Genomic DNA, 19563 nt, shown 5'->3' on the forward strand with positions numbered 1-19563 from the left:
GGGCAGTTTACAATAACCAATGTATTCAGCCCATTGAGTCTGCTTTGCCATTCCATTACGGCTGATTTATCATCCCTCTCAACCCCACATTCTCCCCCTAACCTGTGACGCCCTGACTATTCAGGACTCTATCAAGTTCTGCTTTAAATATACCCAATCACCTGGCCTCCACAGATTCACCACCCACTGACTAAAGAAATTTCTCCTCCATCTCTGTTCAGAAGGGCATCCTTGTATTTTGAGGCTGTGCCCTCTGGTTCTAGACTCATCCACTACAGGAAACATCCTCTCTAAGGCCACTCTATCTAAGTCTTTCAATATTTGATAGGTCTCTATGAGATTTCCCCCCTCATTCTTCGTAATTGCACTTATGTGTTGGGCCCAGAACAGGTCCCCTGCAATCATTAGATTCTTGAATCAAAGAGGATAACTTCACTCAACTTCACTTGGCCCATCATTGAAATGTTCCCACAACCAATGGACTCACTTTCAAGGACTCTTCATCTCTTGTTCTCGGTATTTATTGCTTATTTGTTTATTATTATTTCTTTTGCATTTGCAGAGTTTGTTGTCTTCTGAACTCTGGTTGAAAGCCCAAATTGGGTGGTCTTTCACTGATTCTGTTATAGTTATTATTCTACTGATTTATTGATTATGCCCACAAGAAAATGAATCTCAGGGCTTTATAAGGTGGCGTATTTACTTTGGTTATAAAATTTACTTTGAACTTTTCTTCTAAAGTCAAGTGAGTACAGGCCCAGAGCCATCAAGACACTCCTCATACCTTAAACCTGAAATTCCCATGATCATTCTCGTGAACCTGCTCTGAACCCTCTCCAATCCCAGCGCATCTTTCCTGAGATAAGGGGCCCAAAGGGGCTCCCAATACCTCAAGTGTGGCTGACCAATGCCTTCTGAAGCCTCAGAATTACATTTTTGTTTTTTACTACCAGTAAGACTGACTGAATGCCAACCATTATCGCAGAGTTTTCAGGCAAAGTTTGCCAGTCTTCTAGTTTGTTGTCAATGGCCGGCTCAAGCCTTTATTATAAACACAAGAGATTCTGCAGATGCTGGAAATCCAAAGCAACACAAACTGCTGGAGGAACTCAGCAGGTCAGGCTGCATCTATAGAAATGAATAAACAGTCAACGTTTCAGGCCAACTGAAAGCCCTTCAGCCCTTTTTCAGGACTGCCTTTATTGTTCAGTCCAATTGTGTCAATTGTAAGTGCAAAGTTCTTTTTTTAAAAAAAAAAGTTCGAAGTAAATTTTATTATTAGCGTACATATATGTCAGCACATACAACCCTGAGATTCATTTTCCTGTGGGCATACACCCCAAATCTATAGTATAGTAACTATAACAAGGATCAATGAAAGATCAAGCAGAGTGTAGAAGACAACAAAGTGGGCAAATGCAAATATAAATAAATAGCAACAAATAATGAGAATACGATATAAGGAGCCCTTAAAGTGAGATCATTGGTTGTGGGAACATCTCAATGGATGGGCAAATTATCCCCTTTTGTTCACCGGTCTGATGGTTGAGGGGTAGTAACTGTTCTTGAACCTGGTGGTAACACACATTTGTTTTCAATTAATGAATTAATACTTTATTAATATTATATTAATAACCAAAGGCACAGTATGCCTTTGGTTGACTCTTGGTCAACCAATAAGTGGTCATGATTACAGAAGACTAAGGAGTGTTATTGATTCTATTAATTAATTCATGCCACATTACACACAATATTGTGCGTGCATGCAGGTCAATGGCTTCCTCTTCATTAAACAAATCTTTCTGCCTTTTTTGGAACTTGCTGAGGCTGTTTCTTTTCATCCCATGCTAGTTAAGGTTAACTCTAATGCAGCTGTTTCCTTGCTAGTGTTTATAGGCTGAAGCAAAAGAAAATTTTAACTTCAGGTATTACAGTCAGTAGTATAGTTGCTGCTTCAGGGGTATGGTCTCCGCTGGCTGTCTGATCTTACCTTGTTGCCGTTGTTGTACATGGCTACAAGACACAGGAGATGATACATGTGGCTGCATTTACTGAGCTTCCCCACCAACTCTGGCTTCACACCTTTCAGATTCAGGACCCCATCATAGCCCGATGAGCTGACCAGCCTCTCCATGCAGATTGTGCAGTCCTGGTGGCAGAGCAGAAGGACAATTAGAGATGGGGGAGAAAAATACAGGAAACGAAAAGCAAGAAACTGCAGATGCAGATGGTCCCCAACCTTTTTATGCCATGGTCCAATACCATTAACCCCTGATCTAAAATACAAACGGGAATTGTTGACAGCATCTCCAAGAAAGAGAAACAGAGTCTATGTTTCAGGTCAAAGAAGTACACTCTATCAATTCCTCTGATAACTACTAGGAACTAAATCTGGCGGGAGCAAAGGGTGTTGGAAATGGCAACGGTGGAGCACCGCGAGAAGAGTGCGTGATAGGTTGTAGAGGAGGAATGCCAGGGGTAGGTGGCGTGGGTGCAGACACACCCAGCCCTGAGACACCAGGTAAGCTCATTTGATCATTACAGGATTTTTCACTGGTGCTTCCCACTACCTCCCCTCTCCATTCCCCTTTTCCCAATGATGATTCCCCTCTCCTTGCTCCCTTCCCACTCACAGTCCACAATAGAATCAGGTTTATCATCACTCGCATATCTCATGAAATTAGTTTTTCTTTGTGGCAACAGTTCAGTGAAATACATAAAATTACTACAGTACTGTGCAAAAGTCTCCGGCACCCTAGCAATATATATGTGCCTAAAACTTTGCATGGTACTACATATGTACTTAGATAATAAATTTGCTCTAAATTTTGAAGCAGTGACACATCTTAAAACCTTGTTAAAGGCAGCAGTGTGAAATAATTATAAATCCAATTAAAGGGAAAATTAGAGAAAAGAAATATTAATGAACTAGGGTCATTTTTTAATGAGAAGAAAATACTTTCTTGAAAACTATTAAAAGGGATGGATGGCAAATAAAAGTGAGGCAAGTTAGGTGGTTTGTGTTGAGAAACATATCAATATAATAGGCAGAATGTTCTGGTTTTCTGCTGTATGACCCCCTAACTTTATGATTCGTTCTGGGGGGGGGGAGAAGAGAGGTAAAAAGAACATTAAATCTTCGCAAATTCTATGGGACAGTTTTAACAACTAGTAGACATAAATGACTAACTATTTTATAACAAAGCAACACACAAAATGCTGGAGAAACTCAGCAGGTCAGACAGCATCTATGGAAATGGATTGCGAGTCAATGTTTCAGGTGAGACCCTTCTTCAGGACTGAGAAGGAAGGGGGAAGATGCCAGAATAAAAAGGTGGGGGGGAGGGAAAAGAGGATAGCTAGAAAGTGATAGGTGAAGGGCTGGAGAACAAGGAATCAGATAGGAGAGGAGTGTGGACCATTAGAGAAAGGGAAGGAGGAGGGGACCCAGGGAGAGGAAGTGGGGAATAAAGGAGGGTGGGGCAAGTTTGTTTACTGGAAGGAGAAATTGGTATTCGTGCCATCAGGTTGGAGGGTACCCAGACAAAATACAAGGTGTTGCTCTTCCACTCTGAGGGTGGACTCATCTTAGCACAAGAGAAGGTCATGGAGTGACTTTCAGAATAGTTGTAGATAGGAGTAGAGAAGGGATGTAAAGCTTTTTATCATAGTGGGTGTTACGGTCAGAACTAACCATATTAAAAACTCTTATAACACTAAAATATAACCTTTTAACTGAGAGCTGGAGAAAGCGATAAGGGTAAATCCATTAGTTGACACTGAGAACATTCCTGAATAGCCACCTCCTGTGCCATGAATTAATGATTTCTTGATAAAAGGCTGGATTAACTAATCATGTTAGGAGGTAATGGCCCAGTTTTAATTGCCCTTGCTTTGTTACTGCTTTAATTCCTTTTCAGAAACTGCCTGTAGTGAAGAAATAAATGGCTGATGGAACCTAAATTTAACTGCATTTGTTCGTATCTGTATTAAAGATTCCACAATAAAATCATTCCCAAAGACTGATGGCCTCCAAGAGCACCACAGCCTTGTATCCCTCAATGGCCTGGACAGCTATGTTGGCTGGAGTTAGGGCTTGATGCTTTGGCTCTTGGTCAGGTCACCAATGCCAGACAGGTCAAAGAGTAGAGGCCAGACTAAGAGAGGTCCACCAGTCCTCCAGGTTTGGGGGTTCAGCTCAGAGCTGACTGGTCAAAAACGAATCGTTATGGAAACAGAAATGAAGAATCCTTCTGTATAGACAGAGGTGGAGGGGCTATTTTGCTGCCCTAAAAGTCATGAGCAGGAAGTAAGTAAGTAAAGATTGATGAGTGTTTTAAATATAAAACTATAGCTGGAAGTAGAAGCTATCTTTTAAAAACATCTCCCTGCCTCTGTTGCATTTACTTCCACTCTTTGTTACACTGCCCTGTATAACACAGGCTCAACACTGGCATTTCTGTCAACTGCGTGGAACTCTTGGACATCTATGTGTGTGACCAAGTGTGAAGGTCCAAGATGTCCAGAAAGTCTGATGCTGGTCAATTGGGCTGCCCACTCCTTGCATAGCTTGCCAATACATTCAGAGACCCATTGAGGCAAAGACCTCCACACACTTCCATCAGAGTGGACATGAGGAATGGTGACCCCATACACATGTAAATTTAGGTAACTTTAATACTTAATCTGAATGTTTAAACATTTTTGCTGTGTTTAAGTTTGTTTTTTTTAAATAATTATTTAGACTTATTTGCCTTGCTTTTAAATGTGTCCCACTATCGGAGTCAGCTGATGAGCAGTCAAGAGACCAAGCCAGAGAGAGAAGCGCGTTAACAAAGATCAAAGTAAATTCTATTATCAAAGTACATATCTGTCACCATATACAACCCTGAAATTCATTTTCCTGTGGGCATACTCAGCAAATCTATGGAATAGTAACTATAACAGGATCAACGGAAGATCAACCAGAGTGCAGAAGACAACAAACTGTGCAAATGCAAATATAAACAAATAGCATTAAAAAATGAGAACATCAGATAATGAGATAAAGAGTGCTTAAACTGAGATCATTAGTTGTAGGAACATCTTTAATAGATGGGGCAAGTGAGTGTAGTTATCCCCTTTTATTCAAGAGCCTTATGACTGAAGGGTAGTAACTGTTCTTGAACATGGTGGTATGAGTCCTGAAGCTCTTGTACCTTCTATCGGATAGCAGCAGTGAGAAGAGAGCATGACCTGGGCGGTGGGTATCTCTGATGACAGTGCTTGAGGCTGAAGTCCAATTGGCTTTGCTGACCATGTCAGCTTTTCTGGCTTTCTAGAGAAGCTAAGTGTGGTAGATGGGAATTGTGGGCAGTGGACTGGAAAGGACCTGGCCCACTGAAGATATCACGGAGTCTGATACAGGAAAGCTTCTTTTCATGTTCACACTAATTCGTGCTAAGTTTTGACCCTCACGGCAGGTGCTAGAACTGCATCTATGAATCCAAACTGATACACAATACGCTTGCAGCTAATGTCCATTGGAAGAATGTAGAGTGGGACGATTGTGATAACCAGGCCAAGAGTCTTGCATAACCCTGACTTTGCTGTTCTTCAGAGTTTAACATCTGAGTTCTGTAAACTTGCTCGGCCTAAGGATCTACCTTGGATTATTTCTTTGCAACAATTCCATCAGTGTGTTGCTTCTTGAGTTAGTATTGCTGAATTCAATAGGATATGGCATACTAGGCACTAAAGGTCTCTCTGTCCAGACTTCAAAGGTTTCTGTCCTAACTAGCTGTTCCATTAGTAGGCATTTCCCAATGAGAAGATCACAAGAGAACAAGGAGAGTAGGACAAATTGCTGTAAAACTTGGAGTGGGGGCGGGGTGGGAGTTGTGGTGTGTTAGGTCAATGATTACTTTTATATTACATGTTTATTTGTAAAACTTGTTGATTGGGCGGTTACAGTTGGAGGAATTGCAAATTTTCTGACTAAATGGCCATTAGATCATAAACACCAGAAATTCGCTGCAGATCCTGGAAATCCAAAGCAAATCACACGAGGTGCTGGAGGAACTCAGCCATTATATCAGTATTAAATGCCAATTACAAGCCTAGTGCCCCCGATCAACACTTGTCCCTGTTTGCCCTTGTTGCCTGGGGCATAACTCTCCTTGAACTCAAACCTCCTCCCCACTCTTTTTTCCCACTGCAGGCCAATGTTAGGCAGATTCTGGGTCTGGATGGCTGATGTTCCATTGCTATTTCTACATTTTAGTTTTTTTTTTGAGATACAGCTCCACCCAGCAATGACCAATTAACCTCTCAACCAGTAGGTCTTTGGACTGTGGGAGGAGCACCTGGAGGAATCCTATGTGGTTATGGGGAGAACGTACAAACTCCTTACAGGCAGCGGTGGGAATTGAACCTGGGTCACTGGCACTGTAAACTGTTGTGCTAACCACTATGCTACCGTAGCACCCCAGCTAAAAGCACTTAGCTAATCATGTGATATCTGTTGATGCGGCCTGACACGCAGATCGTTTCTGGTTTTATGTCAGATCTCTGCATCTGCATGTTGTTTTGATTTTTATTTTTTATTTACCGATGCTCCACTGCACCTGATAGTAAGTGGACCGACCAGGCTCCCTTTGTTCTCTGTCAGACATTTCCATTTATTTTTCTAACTGATAAACTTCACAGCCCACAGCAACTAATTTTGTGATCAAGCAGTAAACTGGTTCTGAAGGAGAAGCTGCTCAGTTCACTGTAAAGAGTAGATCTGAATTATTAAGTGTCGATTTTGATTCTCCAGCAAAATGGCTGGCTGTACCCAGTCACTGTTATATCCACAGGTTAAGTGATTCAGTTATGCTACTTATTGTCAGTTTTAAAAACTGCAGTTTTGCTTTCCTACAATTCTATTCCAAATCCCACTTAGCAGCAGAAAACCAACTGCGCTGTTAATGACAGAGGATAGAAACAGACTGCAGCAGTTAGATGGGAAATAGAGGAAAAGGAATAAATAAAGAGGCGAGCAATTTTCAGATGAGATGATAAAAGCTTGATGTTTATCACAGATGTGTGAACCTGAAGTACTTAGGACAGCAATTAGTTAGGACGGTACACTACAGGAGATTGAAACCAGTCTGTGATGTCCACAAGAGCATACATTTAATTTGAATTATTTTAAGTGAATTGCAACTTGCTGACTGGCTTCAACAAATGTCGGATATTGATGTAATGTACGACGAATACCAAGTACTTCAGCCTCTTTAAATAAGTTCATCCAAAAGCCCAATTCCATTTTCTCTATACTCAGAGGCTCTCCCAATTCTGCTCCACTTCACTACCATAATTCTATTTTGTTTTATTGACCTTTCAGGGTGTGGTTATTGCCTTTGTCTTACTAAGGTGATATTTTCTTGAACCTCTGCTGTCACTCCAGCTGTTGGGGAAGAAGTTTCAGGAGTTTGACTCTCTGATGATGAAGAAAGGTGGTATAGGTTGCGGTCAGTATGGTGCACAATTTGAAGACAAACCAACAGATGTGGTTTTCTGAAGGTTTTTTTTGGGTGTAGACTAAATAATGCAACTCATAGCTGGCAGCCACTGGCAAAGCAAAGAAATATTGAAGTTATGATAGTGAACCCATCCAGTAAACTTTGTCCTGGATGATAGTGAGGTTCCTGACTGTTGTAGAGCTGCACATTTCCAGGTGAGTGGAAAGTCTTGGTTCATCTGTTTTGTGCTTTGAATATGGTGGAAAGACTTCGGGGTGTCAGTACTTGAGTCATTTGCTGCAGGATATTCTGTCCCCCTCCTGCTCTTGTAACCATAGTATTTAGATGATTGATCTAGTGAAGGGGTTTCTCAATCTGGGGTCCAAGGAACCTTTGGTTAGTGGTAGGGGTTTATGGCATTAAGAAGGTTAGGAACCCCTTAGAAACCCTAGTGAGTTTCTGATCATTAGTGACCCCAGGAAGTGATGCTTGAAGTCTTGGCAATGCTAATCACATTGAATGTCAATGGAGTTGGTGGTCAAACTTGCTCTTGTTAGAATAGCCATGCAAATATTATTTGCCATTTCTCAACTCATACCAGTATGGAGTAAGCCTTGCTTAATGCAGATGCGGACCGATTCCTTTTTACAGAAGTTAGGAATGGAATTGAACACTGAATAATTTGCAATCCAGCCTTGCGATGGATGAAACATCACTGATGAAGCACCCACGGGTCTTTGTGCCTGGCACCTTTCCTACAGAATCCCGCTGTGGACGGTCCCAAGCCTGACTGTGAAAGGAAGAGAGTTGGGCATGGGGCTAGCAACCCATTCCATAAAAACCCAGAACTACAGGAAGGCCAACAGAAGCTCCAATGGCCTCATCCAAGGGAGAAAAAAGATCTTTGAAGATGTGCTACACCCTGGACAACTTGAAAGACTGGCTAAGGCCAGGGGACTCTGGCAAGCTGCTGTCATTGGCCTATTGCCCAGTAGTGGTGATGGGCTTAAGTGGGGGGCTTAAGCACCCTTCCTACAGCAATGTCCCAAGGTGGAATAATTGAATACCAACAACCACAACAATCTTCTTAGTGTGAGGTATGGCTCCAACCATTCTTTCTTGATGATCATTTATTTCATTTGCACTCACAAGAGCTGTTTGAATCCACACTCAGTTAAATGATGCCTTGATATCAAGGGTGTCACTCTCACCTCACCTGTCAGGCCCTTCGGTCCCCATTAGGATAAAGGTTGTGATTAGATCTGGAGCAGAGCAGGGGTTCCAACCTTTTTTATGCCCACGAACAAATACCATTAGGCCAGGGTTCTGTAGACCCCAGGTTGGAGACTCCTGCAGTAGAGTAACTCACAAACAAACTAGGCTATTGGCACTCTTTGCCACTTTGATTATTTGTAGACTAACTGGGATGGAGGGGTAGGATTTGGTAATAACTCAAATTGAATTTGTCCTGCCTTTTAGTAGATGAGATACCTGGGCAGAGTTCCTGCATTTGAAAGATGCTAGTTTTTAACTAGCAGAGCTTGGTGATGTAAAGTTGGTTCTGGAGCAGAGCTCTTCAGTACATCAGCCACAGTGCTGTCTCAACATGTGGCCTTTGTTGTACCCAGTGTACACAGATGTTTACATAATATCCTGTAGGGTCAATTGAACTGGCTGAAAAATTGCTCTGTGATGGTGGAATCTCAGGAGGAAGCAGAGATGGATCATCAGCTTGGCTTTTTGGCTAAAGTGGTTCTGAATTATTCAGACTTGACTTTGGTAATAGGTCTTGAAATCCAATTCAAAAGACATGAAATATTCCCATGAAGCCTCTCAGCTTTGCCCTTTATCCTTTAAAACTGTTCTTCAAACTCATACCTTTGACCCTATTTTTAGGTATGACTCTTAAAATCTCCTGATTGGCTTAATTCCATTTGTTTGAGAATGAAGCACCTTAGTATGTTTCACCAGGTTAAAGATCCCATTGTAAATACAAGCTTTTTTTAAATAGATAGGAAATGACTTGGCAACTTTAAGTTATTCGTGATATAATACTGTGAGATTATTGAAATCTACTTTTTCCAGTAAGGTTCAAATAAGACACAAATATACTGTACCCATAGATTGAAAATTAAAATTAACCAACTTCTTGCATTCTCTCAATGTCATTATAAATCCAACCATTGCTTTGATTATGATAATTACTGAAAATTTACATCTTTAAAAACCAAAGAGTTAGAAATATCTGCTGTCATTTTTTTTCCTCCTTAAATTACAATGATGACTATATCTCTCAGATACAGCAATGACTATGACACTTGGCTATGCAACGTCTAGAGGTTGTGAAAGGTGTTTTAAATGCAAAGTCTTTGGTGGGTTCAGCAGCATAGGGAGACTAAGAACATAGGAATTTCAACTACACCGGTCTCTGCCGTTCCTTTGGGTTCATCAGATGCGTGGAGTGGGAGAGCTTGCTAGATGGATAACAGCTTGCCCTCCATATGGTGCTGCCCAGGTTTGCTAGGACACAATATCCATGGTAGACCCTGACTGACGAAGGCCTCACTCTACAGGATGTGGGATAGTTTATAGCAAAGATAATTCAAACAATGATATTCAAGAGGGCAATATGTGCCAAACGAATGATGAACCAATGACAAACACACACAACTAAAAATGTTTAAACTTGGAAACAGTTACCATTTGTGTGTGTGTGGTTTCCATCTTAGTTCAGGCCAGATTTCTACCCTATGTTGCATTTTTGAAAAAAAAATCTTGTTTCAAGGTAGCAGAACAATATCAAAGTTGGACTTTGTTCAAGTGTGACCATTGTAATGAGCATACATTTTGTTCCTTTGTGAAGAGGGGAGTAACGAGGGGAACCGGTGAACTGATTTGCCCTGGACACTCATCTCCTCCCGGTATTTCTGTCATACTCTGACCGAGGGATTGTCCGTTAGTGACTCTCACCTCATCCGGTGGATTCTTGACTTTCTGCATGTATCTTCGCACCACATCCTCCGGAGATTTTACTATAAGAGACAAAAAAAAAATGTACATCCTTATTAAATGTGCCCCAGGAAGAAGGAAAAATATCCCTCATTCTAAACATTCAGGTGCTGTATGTAGGTCAGCAAACATCATTAGCAGAATTCTGCAAAGGCAGCATCTCGTACTCTGAAAGGATAACGAAAGGTTCAGGATCTCAAATTAAATTTCCAGAGTCTCCAATGCTTATCTAACATGGCAAGTGTTCCCTTGTACGGTGTAACCTTATTAGTGGTCTGTAGCCACTTACAGAATCTAATCAGGCTCCAGAGAGTCTGACGGTCTTTTCTTTTTGTTGCAAAATTTCCCAACATTGCTTTTTCTTGCTACTCCTCTCCAACATCCTCTGTCCAAGAATACATTGTGGAATACTCTTATGCTTATTCCAATCATTGGCCAATCCTGAAAGCCCAGTACCAAGATGATTTAAATATGGAATTGGTAAAAGCAGAACATCAAGTGAAAGGGCGGCTTAAAGGAGCAACTGAAATAAATTATTAATCATGACTACAAAGTGTTTCAGAAAATGTTCAACAAAAAGTTGCTTCATCTTTATCCCGTACTTTTTTCTATTCTCCCACTTCTTTCTGTAAGGGAGCACATGCCAAGAGAGAGAAAGGAGCCTTCAAGTAATTGGTAAAAGGTACAAGAAGAAACATGAACAAAAATTGCATGCAATGAATTATTAATGATCTAGACTGCCTAAAACAATGGAGGGAGCAAGCTCTTCATCAGGAACAGATTGTTCATTCATTCGTTCTATGACACATCATATGATGTGGGCGATCATGGTCTTTCCATGACTATAATTGTTCTTGGCAAATTTTCCTACAGAAGTGGTTTGCCGTTGCTTTCTTCTGGGCAGTGTCTTTACAAGATAGATGACCCCAGACTTCATCAATACCCTTCAGAGATTGTCTGCTTAGCGTCAATGGTCACATAACCAGGACTTGTGATATGCACCAGCTGCTCGTACGACCATCCACCACCTGCTCCCATGGCTTCATTTCACCCTGATTGCAGGCGGCTAGGAGCTACACCTTGACCAAGGGTGATATGCAGACTAGTGGAGGGAAGGGGAACTTTACACCTTGGGAATAGATATGGGGGGGGTGGGGGAAATTCATATGGGCAAGAGGAAGGAGCAGGGTTAGGGAGTGTATTGCACAGCAACTTTGAAAAGCTGGTACAGGCAGGGTCTGCAAATGGTCTTTGTGCTCTGTAATGCCATGGCCTGGTGGGGGCAGTGTCATTTAACTTACTGCCCCTTTGCTCTTTACTACTCTGGGTGTTCCCACAATGATACCAAGAAATTGTTGCTCTTTCTCTCTCTCCTACGCTCTAGCCCAACATGAATAAGGTGTGACACCAGTGGGTTTCTTGAGTTGGAGACAGTATAAAATAAGGAAGTATATAGCAGTTGCAAAGAAGGTTTACAAGGATGTTGCCGGGACTTGAGAAACTCAGTTACAGAGAAACGTTGAATAGGTTAGGACTTTATTCCCTGGAGCGTAGAAGAATGAGGGGAGATTTGATAGAGGTATATAAAATTATGATGGGTATAGATAGAGTGAATGCAAGCAGGCTTTTTCCACTGAGGCAAGGGGAGAAAAAAACCAGAGGACATGGGTTAAGGGTGAGGGGGGAAAAGTTTAAAGGGAACATTGGGGGGGGCTTCTTCACACAGAGAGTGGTGGGAGTGTGGAATGAGCTGCCAGACGAGGTGGTAAATGCGGGTTCTTTTTTTAACATTTAAGAATAAATTGGACAGATACATGGATGGGAGGGGTATGGAGGGATATGGTCCGTGTGCAGGTCAGTGGGACTAGGCAGAAAATGGTTCAGCACAGCCAAGAAGGGCCAAAAGGCCTGTTTCTGTGCTGTAGTTTTCTATGGTTTCTAAATAATGTCAGTAGAGTTGATAGTGGGAGAGCAAAAAAAAACCCTTTCAGCCACACAGTGCACACGATGTTAGCAAATTCACACTAAATGCTGGATGAACTCAACACATCAGGCAGCGTCAATGGAAATGAATAGATGGTCGATATTTTGGGCTGAGACCATTCTTCAGGCCAAAATATTGACTGTTTATTCACTTCCATAGATGCTGCCTGACCTGTTGAGTTCCTCCAACATTTTACGCGTGTTGCTTTACACTTCCAGCATCTGCAGAATCTTGTGTTTATGCTAACAAATCACTTGTTTAAAAATAGGAGTGGCTGTGGATACTTGGCTCAGATGGTATTGCAAAACTCCTGAATGTTGGCTTTTTCCTCACCTTTGCAGACATCCTCCAGGCCTATCCCCCACTGCTACCCCTTGACCACAACCCATCTCTTCTCATTTAATCATTACTGAGCTTGAATCCTGCTATTCCCTATCTAATTAATATCTTTGGGTGACTATTAGTTGCATAGAGACTTGTAGCTTAGGATGAAGGATGTCTGTTGAAATACATGTTGAAATACAACTTGCAACAGAGATTAGTGTTGCACAAATAACAAGTTAGCTTTTGATGAAACACACTGTCATTAGGTAGGTTTGCCAGAGTCTGCAAAGGTTTTAAAATTTTGAATGGCGTGCTCATTTTTTTTTAATAAAAAATAGTGTGAACTGAAGACAAGGGAGAGAGCCTCAGGGGAAACACTTGGTGGGAAAGGCCCAAGCATAAATCATTTACCAATCAATCAGACTGAGTGATGTTAAGTGTAAAGACTGAAGTACAAGTTGAAATGGGTGAATGCAATATTAAATCAGGTCAGGAAAGAAAAACAGGGAACAGCGTTGTATTAACAAGTAAAGAAAAGAGCCAGATTAAAAAATTTTAACTTTGTATTTCACAATATGTAATGATTAAAACTTGAAAGAATGAGGTTCAAGTTTTAAGTTTGGTTTCAAATCAAGAACAGTTTTTCCCTATCGTGTAACACTTTTGCTGATCAGAGGTCATTATTTTGAAATACATGAGGTGAGATTTAGTTTGCTCAAATGCCCAATATTCAGCTTTCACTAGTGTTTGGGTCATGAGGTAAATGTTGCAAGTCTAAATGGGGATTGCAGATTATGAAAAATCCATAGTTAATTTTGCTCTTTGAACAAATATACTATTTGCATATTAATAAATGCAAGTGCCATCACACTCTCTTTTTTGCATCAAATTCAGCTTCAACCTTCTATTGGTGACACTGATGTACTGGATAAAAGACAGTCAATTAAATGCAGTCGGATTCCTGAAAAAAAAATTGTGTGTGTAGGCCTATTGATGTGGAATTATCACTCACTAAGTAATCTGCTTACCATGACAGTTCAAAGTAAGTTTGTTATCAAAGTACACATGTGTCACCATATTCAACTCTGAGATTCACTCTCTTCTGAGCACTCACAGTAAATCCAAGAGCTGTAACAGAATTGAGGAATCAGCACAACCAACCAATGTGCAAATACAAGAGAAAATAATAATAATGATAAATAAGAAATAAACATCGAGAACATGACATGGAGAGTCCCTGAAAGTGAGTCCATAGGCTGTGGGAGCAGTTCAGCGAGGGGGCAAGTGAAGTTATCCCCACAGGTTCAAGAGGGCTAGTAGTAACTGGTCCAGAACCTGGCGGTGTGAGTCTTGAGGCTCCTGTACCACCTTCCTGGTGGCTGCGGTGAGAAGAGAGCATGGCCTGGCTGGTGGGCAGTCCCTGATGATAGAAGCTGCTTTCCTGTGACAGCGTTCCTTTGTAGATGTGCTCAACGGAAGGGAAGGCTTTACCCGTGATGGACTGGGCCACAACCACAACTTTTTGTAAGATTTTCTATTCAAGAGCATTGGTGTTTCTATACCAGGCTGTGGTGCCACCAGCTGACATTGATTTAAGGTGAGAGGGATGAGATTCAAAGGGTATTATTTTTCCACACGGTAGTTGGTATCTGGAAAGAGCTGCCAAAGATGGTGGTGTTCAGTGTTCCCACTGAGGTATGCACGTGTTCGTGTGCACACATCATTGGCTACTAGTGCACGAAGGAACTTAAACTGCGCACAAAAGGTTGTCACCCTCTACCTCATTGGCAAGTTAAATATATTTCACAATTGTACATACTCACATTTCCTTTTCTGCTTTCTGATCTGGATGGCGTTGAAAACATGGAGTTTGTGATTTGTCTGCAGATTTTAGAACTGCCTTATTTATACTGTTTTTATTGAAGAAATTATTGATTCACTGTTGAATTCCGAAGAAGCAATGCGCGTGAAGCATAAAAGAACTATTAGTTAATTTAAAGTGGAATGGCTTAATGAGACAGCACAAACTGCGGCACTGAAAGGTCAGGAATGTGCAGCTACGAGAAATATTTATGTATAATACAGAAACTGGTGTTACTTGCGTGTATTGTCGCGATGCCAAAGTTGCTGGAAAATTTGCAAGTAGGAAGAAGTGGACTGATATTTGGAAACTTGACTTTTTAAAGTGTCATTTAGCAAGCAAACCACAAATGTACAGTGTGCAAAAGCTATGGCGAGAAAATCCGTCATTACCCACTACAGGCCTGCTAATGTATGTTTTGTGAGAATGCAGATGAACGAGAGCAAAAATCATCAAACCCAGAGGAGATCAAAATCTTATTGATAGTGTTTTGCTAGCTGTTAAAATGAATACCTCTCTCTCTCTCTCTCTATATATATATATATATATATATATATATATATATATAAAATTCAGTGTGCACGTGTTGTCACTGGGCAAAAAATCGCACAAGATTTTTGCACACATTGGTCATACTAATTAGAGGGAACATTGGTGGTGTTGTCAGGAACAGAAACAACATTTATCACCTGGACAGATAACTGAAAAAGCAAGGCATGGGGTGTATGAAACTACTGCAGAGGGGTGGGGTTAGGGCAAGATGACTGGCATAGATGCAGCAGGGCTGCACAGTTCTAAGTTAGGCTACGTCTACTCTATGCCGGATAATTTTGAAAACGCTGGTTTCGAGTAAAAACGATAGGCGTCCACACTAAGCGTTTTTCAAAATATCTCTGTCCACATTAGACGGATATTTGGGCGAATCTCCTTCTATTGGGCATACGCAGGACACACACAAAACAAGTGAAGAGGAAATGATATAATTGGTGCATGTTTGTCCAGTTACAGAGTTGAAAAACTTAAAAGGAATTGCTCTTGGCTCTCGCGCAGGAGGACTTAAAACTGAAAAAAACAAATACCGGAGTGTATGGAGGCAACCGACAGGTAGTTCACAGACAGTATGACCCAGCTGACGACGAACATTGAAAAACTGACTAACTCTGTTGCATTAATAAAGCACCTTGTTAAATGTATAAAACATGTCTGCATCAGTGTTATCTTGTATTTCCATACAATGTTACATCAGGCTGTTACACATCTATTGTCAGAGAAGTACTTGCATAAATAGGTAAACCACCTTCATACAAGCAAGGACAGAAAACAGGGCAAAGTGAGTATACTTATTTATTCAGTAAGCTATGGGTCAAAGTATTTGGTGAGTACATTTCTAACTCTTCTGGCTTCAGTCTCGTTGCTGTCTTCTGAAATTGTTAGGTTCTGCGAAGCGCAGAATCAAATATTGCTGTGATGATTGTACGCTCTAGTATCAATTCCTTGGCGACAATAAAGTAGTACTAATAATAATAAGAAAACAATGAAATGCTGCGCTGTTGCCATCTGTTCCGGTACGTCATGACAGCGGTTTTAAAAAGCTCCGGTTACCCCGTACACACTGCAATGGATATTAGACGTTTTCAGATTTATTCACTCTGGAGACCGTTTCTGAAAATCTCTGTTTTCGGGGGCTGAAAACGCCGTTTCAGTGTGGACAGAAGGTGAAAACGAAGAGAAAAAGCTTTGTTTTCAAAATTATCCGGCGTAGTGTGGACATAGCCTTAATCAAGAAATAATTGTTTCCAACAAAGGTTAGAAAATGGTTTTAAATAAAATGTATATGCCTAAAAGCAAGGAAATCAGTAAATAAAGCAAATGCACTACTGACACAATCCCCTTCTTTCCTATCTCAGATATTCCCCTCTTTCCTTTCTCAGACATCCCCCTCCTTCATACAGCTTTCCAAACTTCTCGTTTCTTTTCTAAATCTGACAAGAGCTCTTTTTCCTTTGATCTTTTCTCTTCCCTTAGATGTAGGCTGACTTGCTGAACATTTCTAGCATTTTTTAACAATTTGAGTCAGACACAGATGGACAAAAAAATGAGGTGTGAAAGCAGGTAGTTTAAGGAGGACAGGGCTAGCGGCTGAATGTTTCCTGTTGAGGGGGCTTTCAGACAAGATACAGATCAGGATTTAAAAAAAAAGGTGTCATGAAATGGCAATCATTTTTTAAACTAATAATCAAAGGAATGAATTTGAATTGAATTGACTTTATTGCTTACGTCCTTCATATACATAGAGGAGTAAAAATATTTATGTGACGCCTCTGTCTAAATGTGCAATGTGCAATTTATAGTAATTTATAATAAATAGTATGTACAACAGGACAGTCAACATAACACAGAAATACAATTGTGTCAGCATGAATTAATCAGTCTGATGGCCTGGTGGAAGAAGCTGTACTGGGGCCTGCTGGTCCTGACTTTTATGCTGTGGTACTGTTTCCCAGATGGTTGCAGCTGGAACAGTTTGTGGTTGGGGTGACTCAGGTCTCCAATGATCCTTCGGGCCCTTTTTACACACCTGTCTTTGTAAATGTCTTGAATAATGGGAAGTTCACATCTAGAGATGTGCTGGGCTGGGCTGTCCGCACCACTCTCTGCAGAGTCCTGCAATTGAGGGAAGTACAGTTCCCATACCAGGCAGTGATACAGCCAGTCAGGATGCTCTCAATTGTGCCACTATAGAAAGTCCTTAGGATTTGGGGGCCCATACCAAACTTCTTCAACTGTCTGAGGTGAAAGAGCCGCTATTGTGCCTTTTTTCATCACACAGCCGGTGTGTACAGACCACGCGAGATCCTTGGTGATGTTTATGCTGAAAGACTTAAAGCTGTTCACCCTCTCAACCCCAGATCCATTGATGTCAATAGGGGCTAAGGCCTGTCTCCATTCCTCCTGTAGTCCACAAACCAGGTCCTTTGTTTTTGCAACATTGCGGAAGAGGTTAAAATAAAAGGTGATAGAATGATCATCAAATTAAGCTTAACTGATTTTAAAAAATGCTGTACTGTAGATCTCAAGCAGTCTGAAGACAGAAACTTCCTCTGTCCTGTAAATACAACCAATGAAATGCCTGCTACTTTCTGTACACAGAGACCTCCCAATTTTATCTGCCACATGTACAGCATTTTCTCCTGTAGTCATTCCTGTAACAGTCCAGACCAGCTGCTGATTCTCTCAATCCCACTGCTCCCTCCTGTATTATTTCCAGCTTTTACTCTTTGCCTGTTGCTTTTTTAAAGTTTTTCAGAAATTTGGATCTTGGATCATCTTGTGTTTTAGGTCCATTCTGCTGACTAATCGCTATATCTTCCAATTACCTTGAGGATCCTATAATCCATGGAACTCAGCCATAAATGTTCTCAACAACTGAATAACCACACCCTTTCAGGAGAGAATTGCAAAAATATACAACCGTTAGTGTCAAGATCTCTGTTACAGGTGGCCAACTCCTCTTTATAAGCCCATATCCTCAGCCAAGCAATCTGGGGTCCATGGACCCCTTGCTTTAATAGTTTTGGTCCATGGCATTAAGAAAGGTTGGGAGCCCCTGCCTTAGGTTCTCTAATAGAAGGAAACAGGGCTCTGGGTCCCCTGTCAGCATCTTGGATGTAGGAACTATGGCGAACATGGGTTAATTGTGGTCAGGGCCCTTTTTAAAGCACCTGCATCTCAGGAGGCATGTAACAAATTCATTCTGTTCTGATGGCAAGGCATATACATTTTTCCTTTCACAAGACCAAATGCCCTTTAAGTAAAACCCTGTGCAGTCTCTGTAAAACCTGCCGTTCAAGAAACCTTGTAATAAGGACTGATGTACATTGGTACATAGTGTGGAAGGGACATGGAAGTGTATCAAGAGTAGAGCGCTTCCTAAAAATGCCATTGTCCCATGACTCTTTTGTCAGTCTAGTTTATATGCAAGTTGCACATGTGAGCAGCTTCCTTTGGTGACACTAAATGCAGTGATGAGCGATGTGCCACAGCTTTAAAAACCAAACTTCCTCATGGTTCTATTTCGGAAATGGAGGCTTAACCTCTTCTCCATATTGCTGTTTACATTCCTAAATGGACTGCAGTGCTGATCTCATCAGGGAACGGACCAAACTGAGGGAAACTACTCAATATGACTGCATGAAGGGAATGATTAAACGGGAGCAAAGACAGCACGATAAATCAGCCGCACTGGGCGTCCATGTCATTTCTAGCTGAGTCCTTTAGTACAGTTTTCTCACAATGGCTTCACCAGAAATGAAACTGAATTGTTCAAGGCACTGAAACATGGATGGAAAATCTCCTTGTTTTGTTTCTGAAGGACTTACGATAATGAATCTCCCTCATTATTCAGTCGCTGGGAGGCACCCACTCCACACATACCTTTTTTCAGATGCTTTTTCTTGGTTTTCCTGCAGATGCCAGATATCCCAGGCACTGGCTTTATTTCACTCTTATTGACCGGCGGAGGGTGAAGGATGGGTTTGGGAGCCCGAGTCAGGCACACTGGAAGCCCAGCAGCACACATTAGAATCCCAGTCATACCTGCGCAGAATGCCAAGGAAGATAATTTAGCCAGTAAATCGATTTCAGTGTAAATCGTAAAAGTCACCATCTTGAAGACAATTTTAGTATAACGTTAGTCGTTCCATGGGTATAATAATCCAAGACTTCCCACCATTCCTTTGCTGGCTCAAAGATATTGAACAAATTATTTCAAAATAGCATTTCAGCTAATCAGACCACTTGCTTGTTCCTGACATGACATCAAATCTCTCAAAAATCCTACTTAATAATGAAGACTACACATGCACTCATTCTTAAGGTTTATCCTTTGTGGATTTGCT

General features: G+C 41.2%; 1 protein-coding gene across 7 annotated transcripts in view; it reads right to left on the bottom strand.

Annotated features, from left to right (window-relative positions):
- Window positions 1–19563, bottom strand: part of LOC140190981 (E3 ubiquitin-protein ligase DTX1-like) — a 303658-nt gene that overhangs the window by 11381 nt on the left and 272714 nt on the right. For all 7 annotated transcript variants that reach the window (XM_072248001.1, XM_072248000.1, XM_072248004.1 and 4 more), the window contains exons 4-6: window positions 19100–19261; window positions 10458–10519; window positions 1991–2149 (exon numbers count right to left, since the gene is read on the bottom strand). In XM_072248001.1, coding sequence (XP_072104102.1) covers window positions 1991–2149; window positions 10458–10519; window positions 19100–19261 — 383 coding nt within the window. The remainder of the gene's footprint in view (window positions 1–1990; window positions 2150–10457; window positions 10520–19099; window positions 19262–19563) is intronic.

Source organism: Mobula birostris, chromosome 31 (assembly GCF_030028105.1).
Source record: "Mobula birostris isolate sMobBir1 chromosome 31, sMobBir1.hap1, whole genome shotgun sequence".
In the NCBI taxonomy this organism is placed as follows: Eukaryota; Metazoa; Chordata; class Chondrichthyes; order Myliobatiformes; family Myliobatidae; genus Mobula; species Mobula birostris.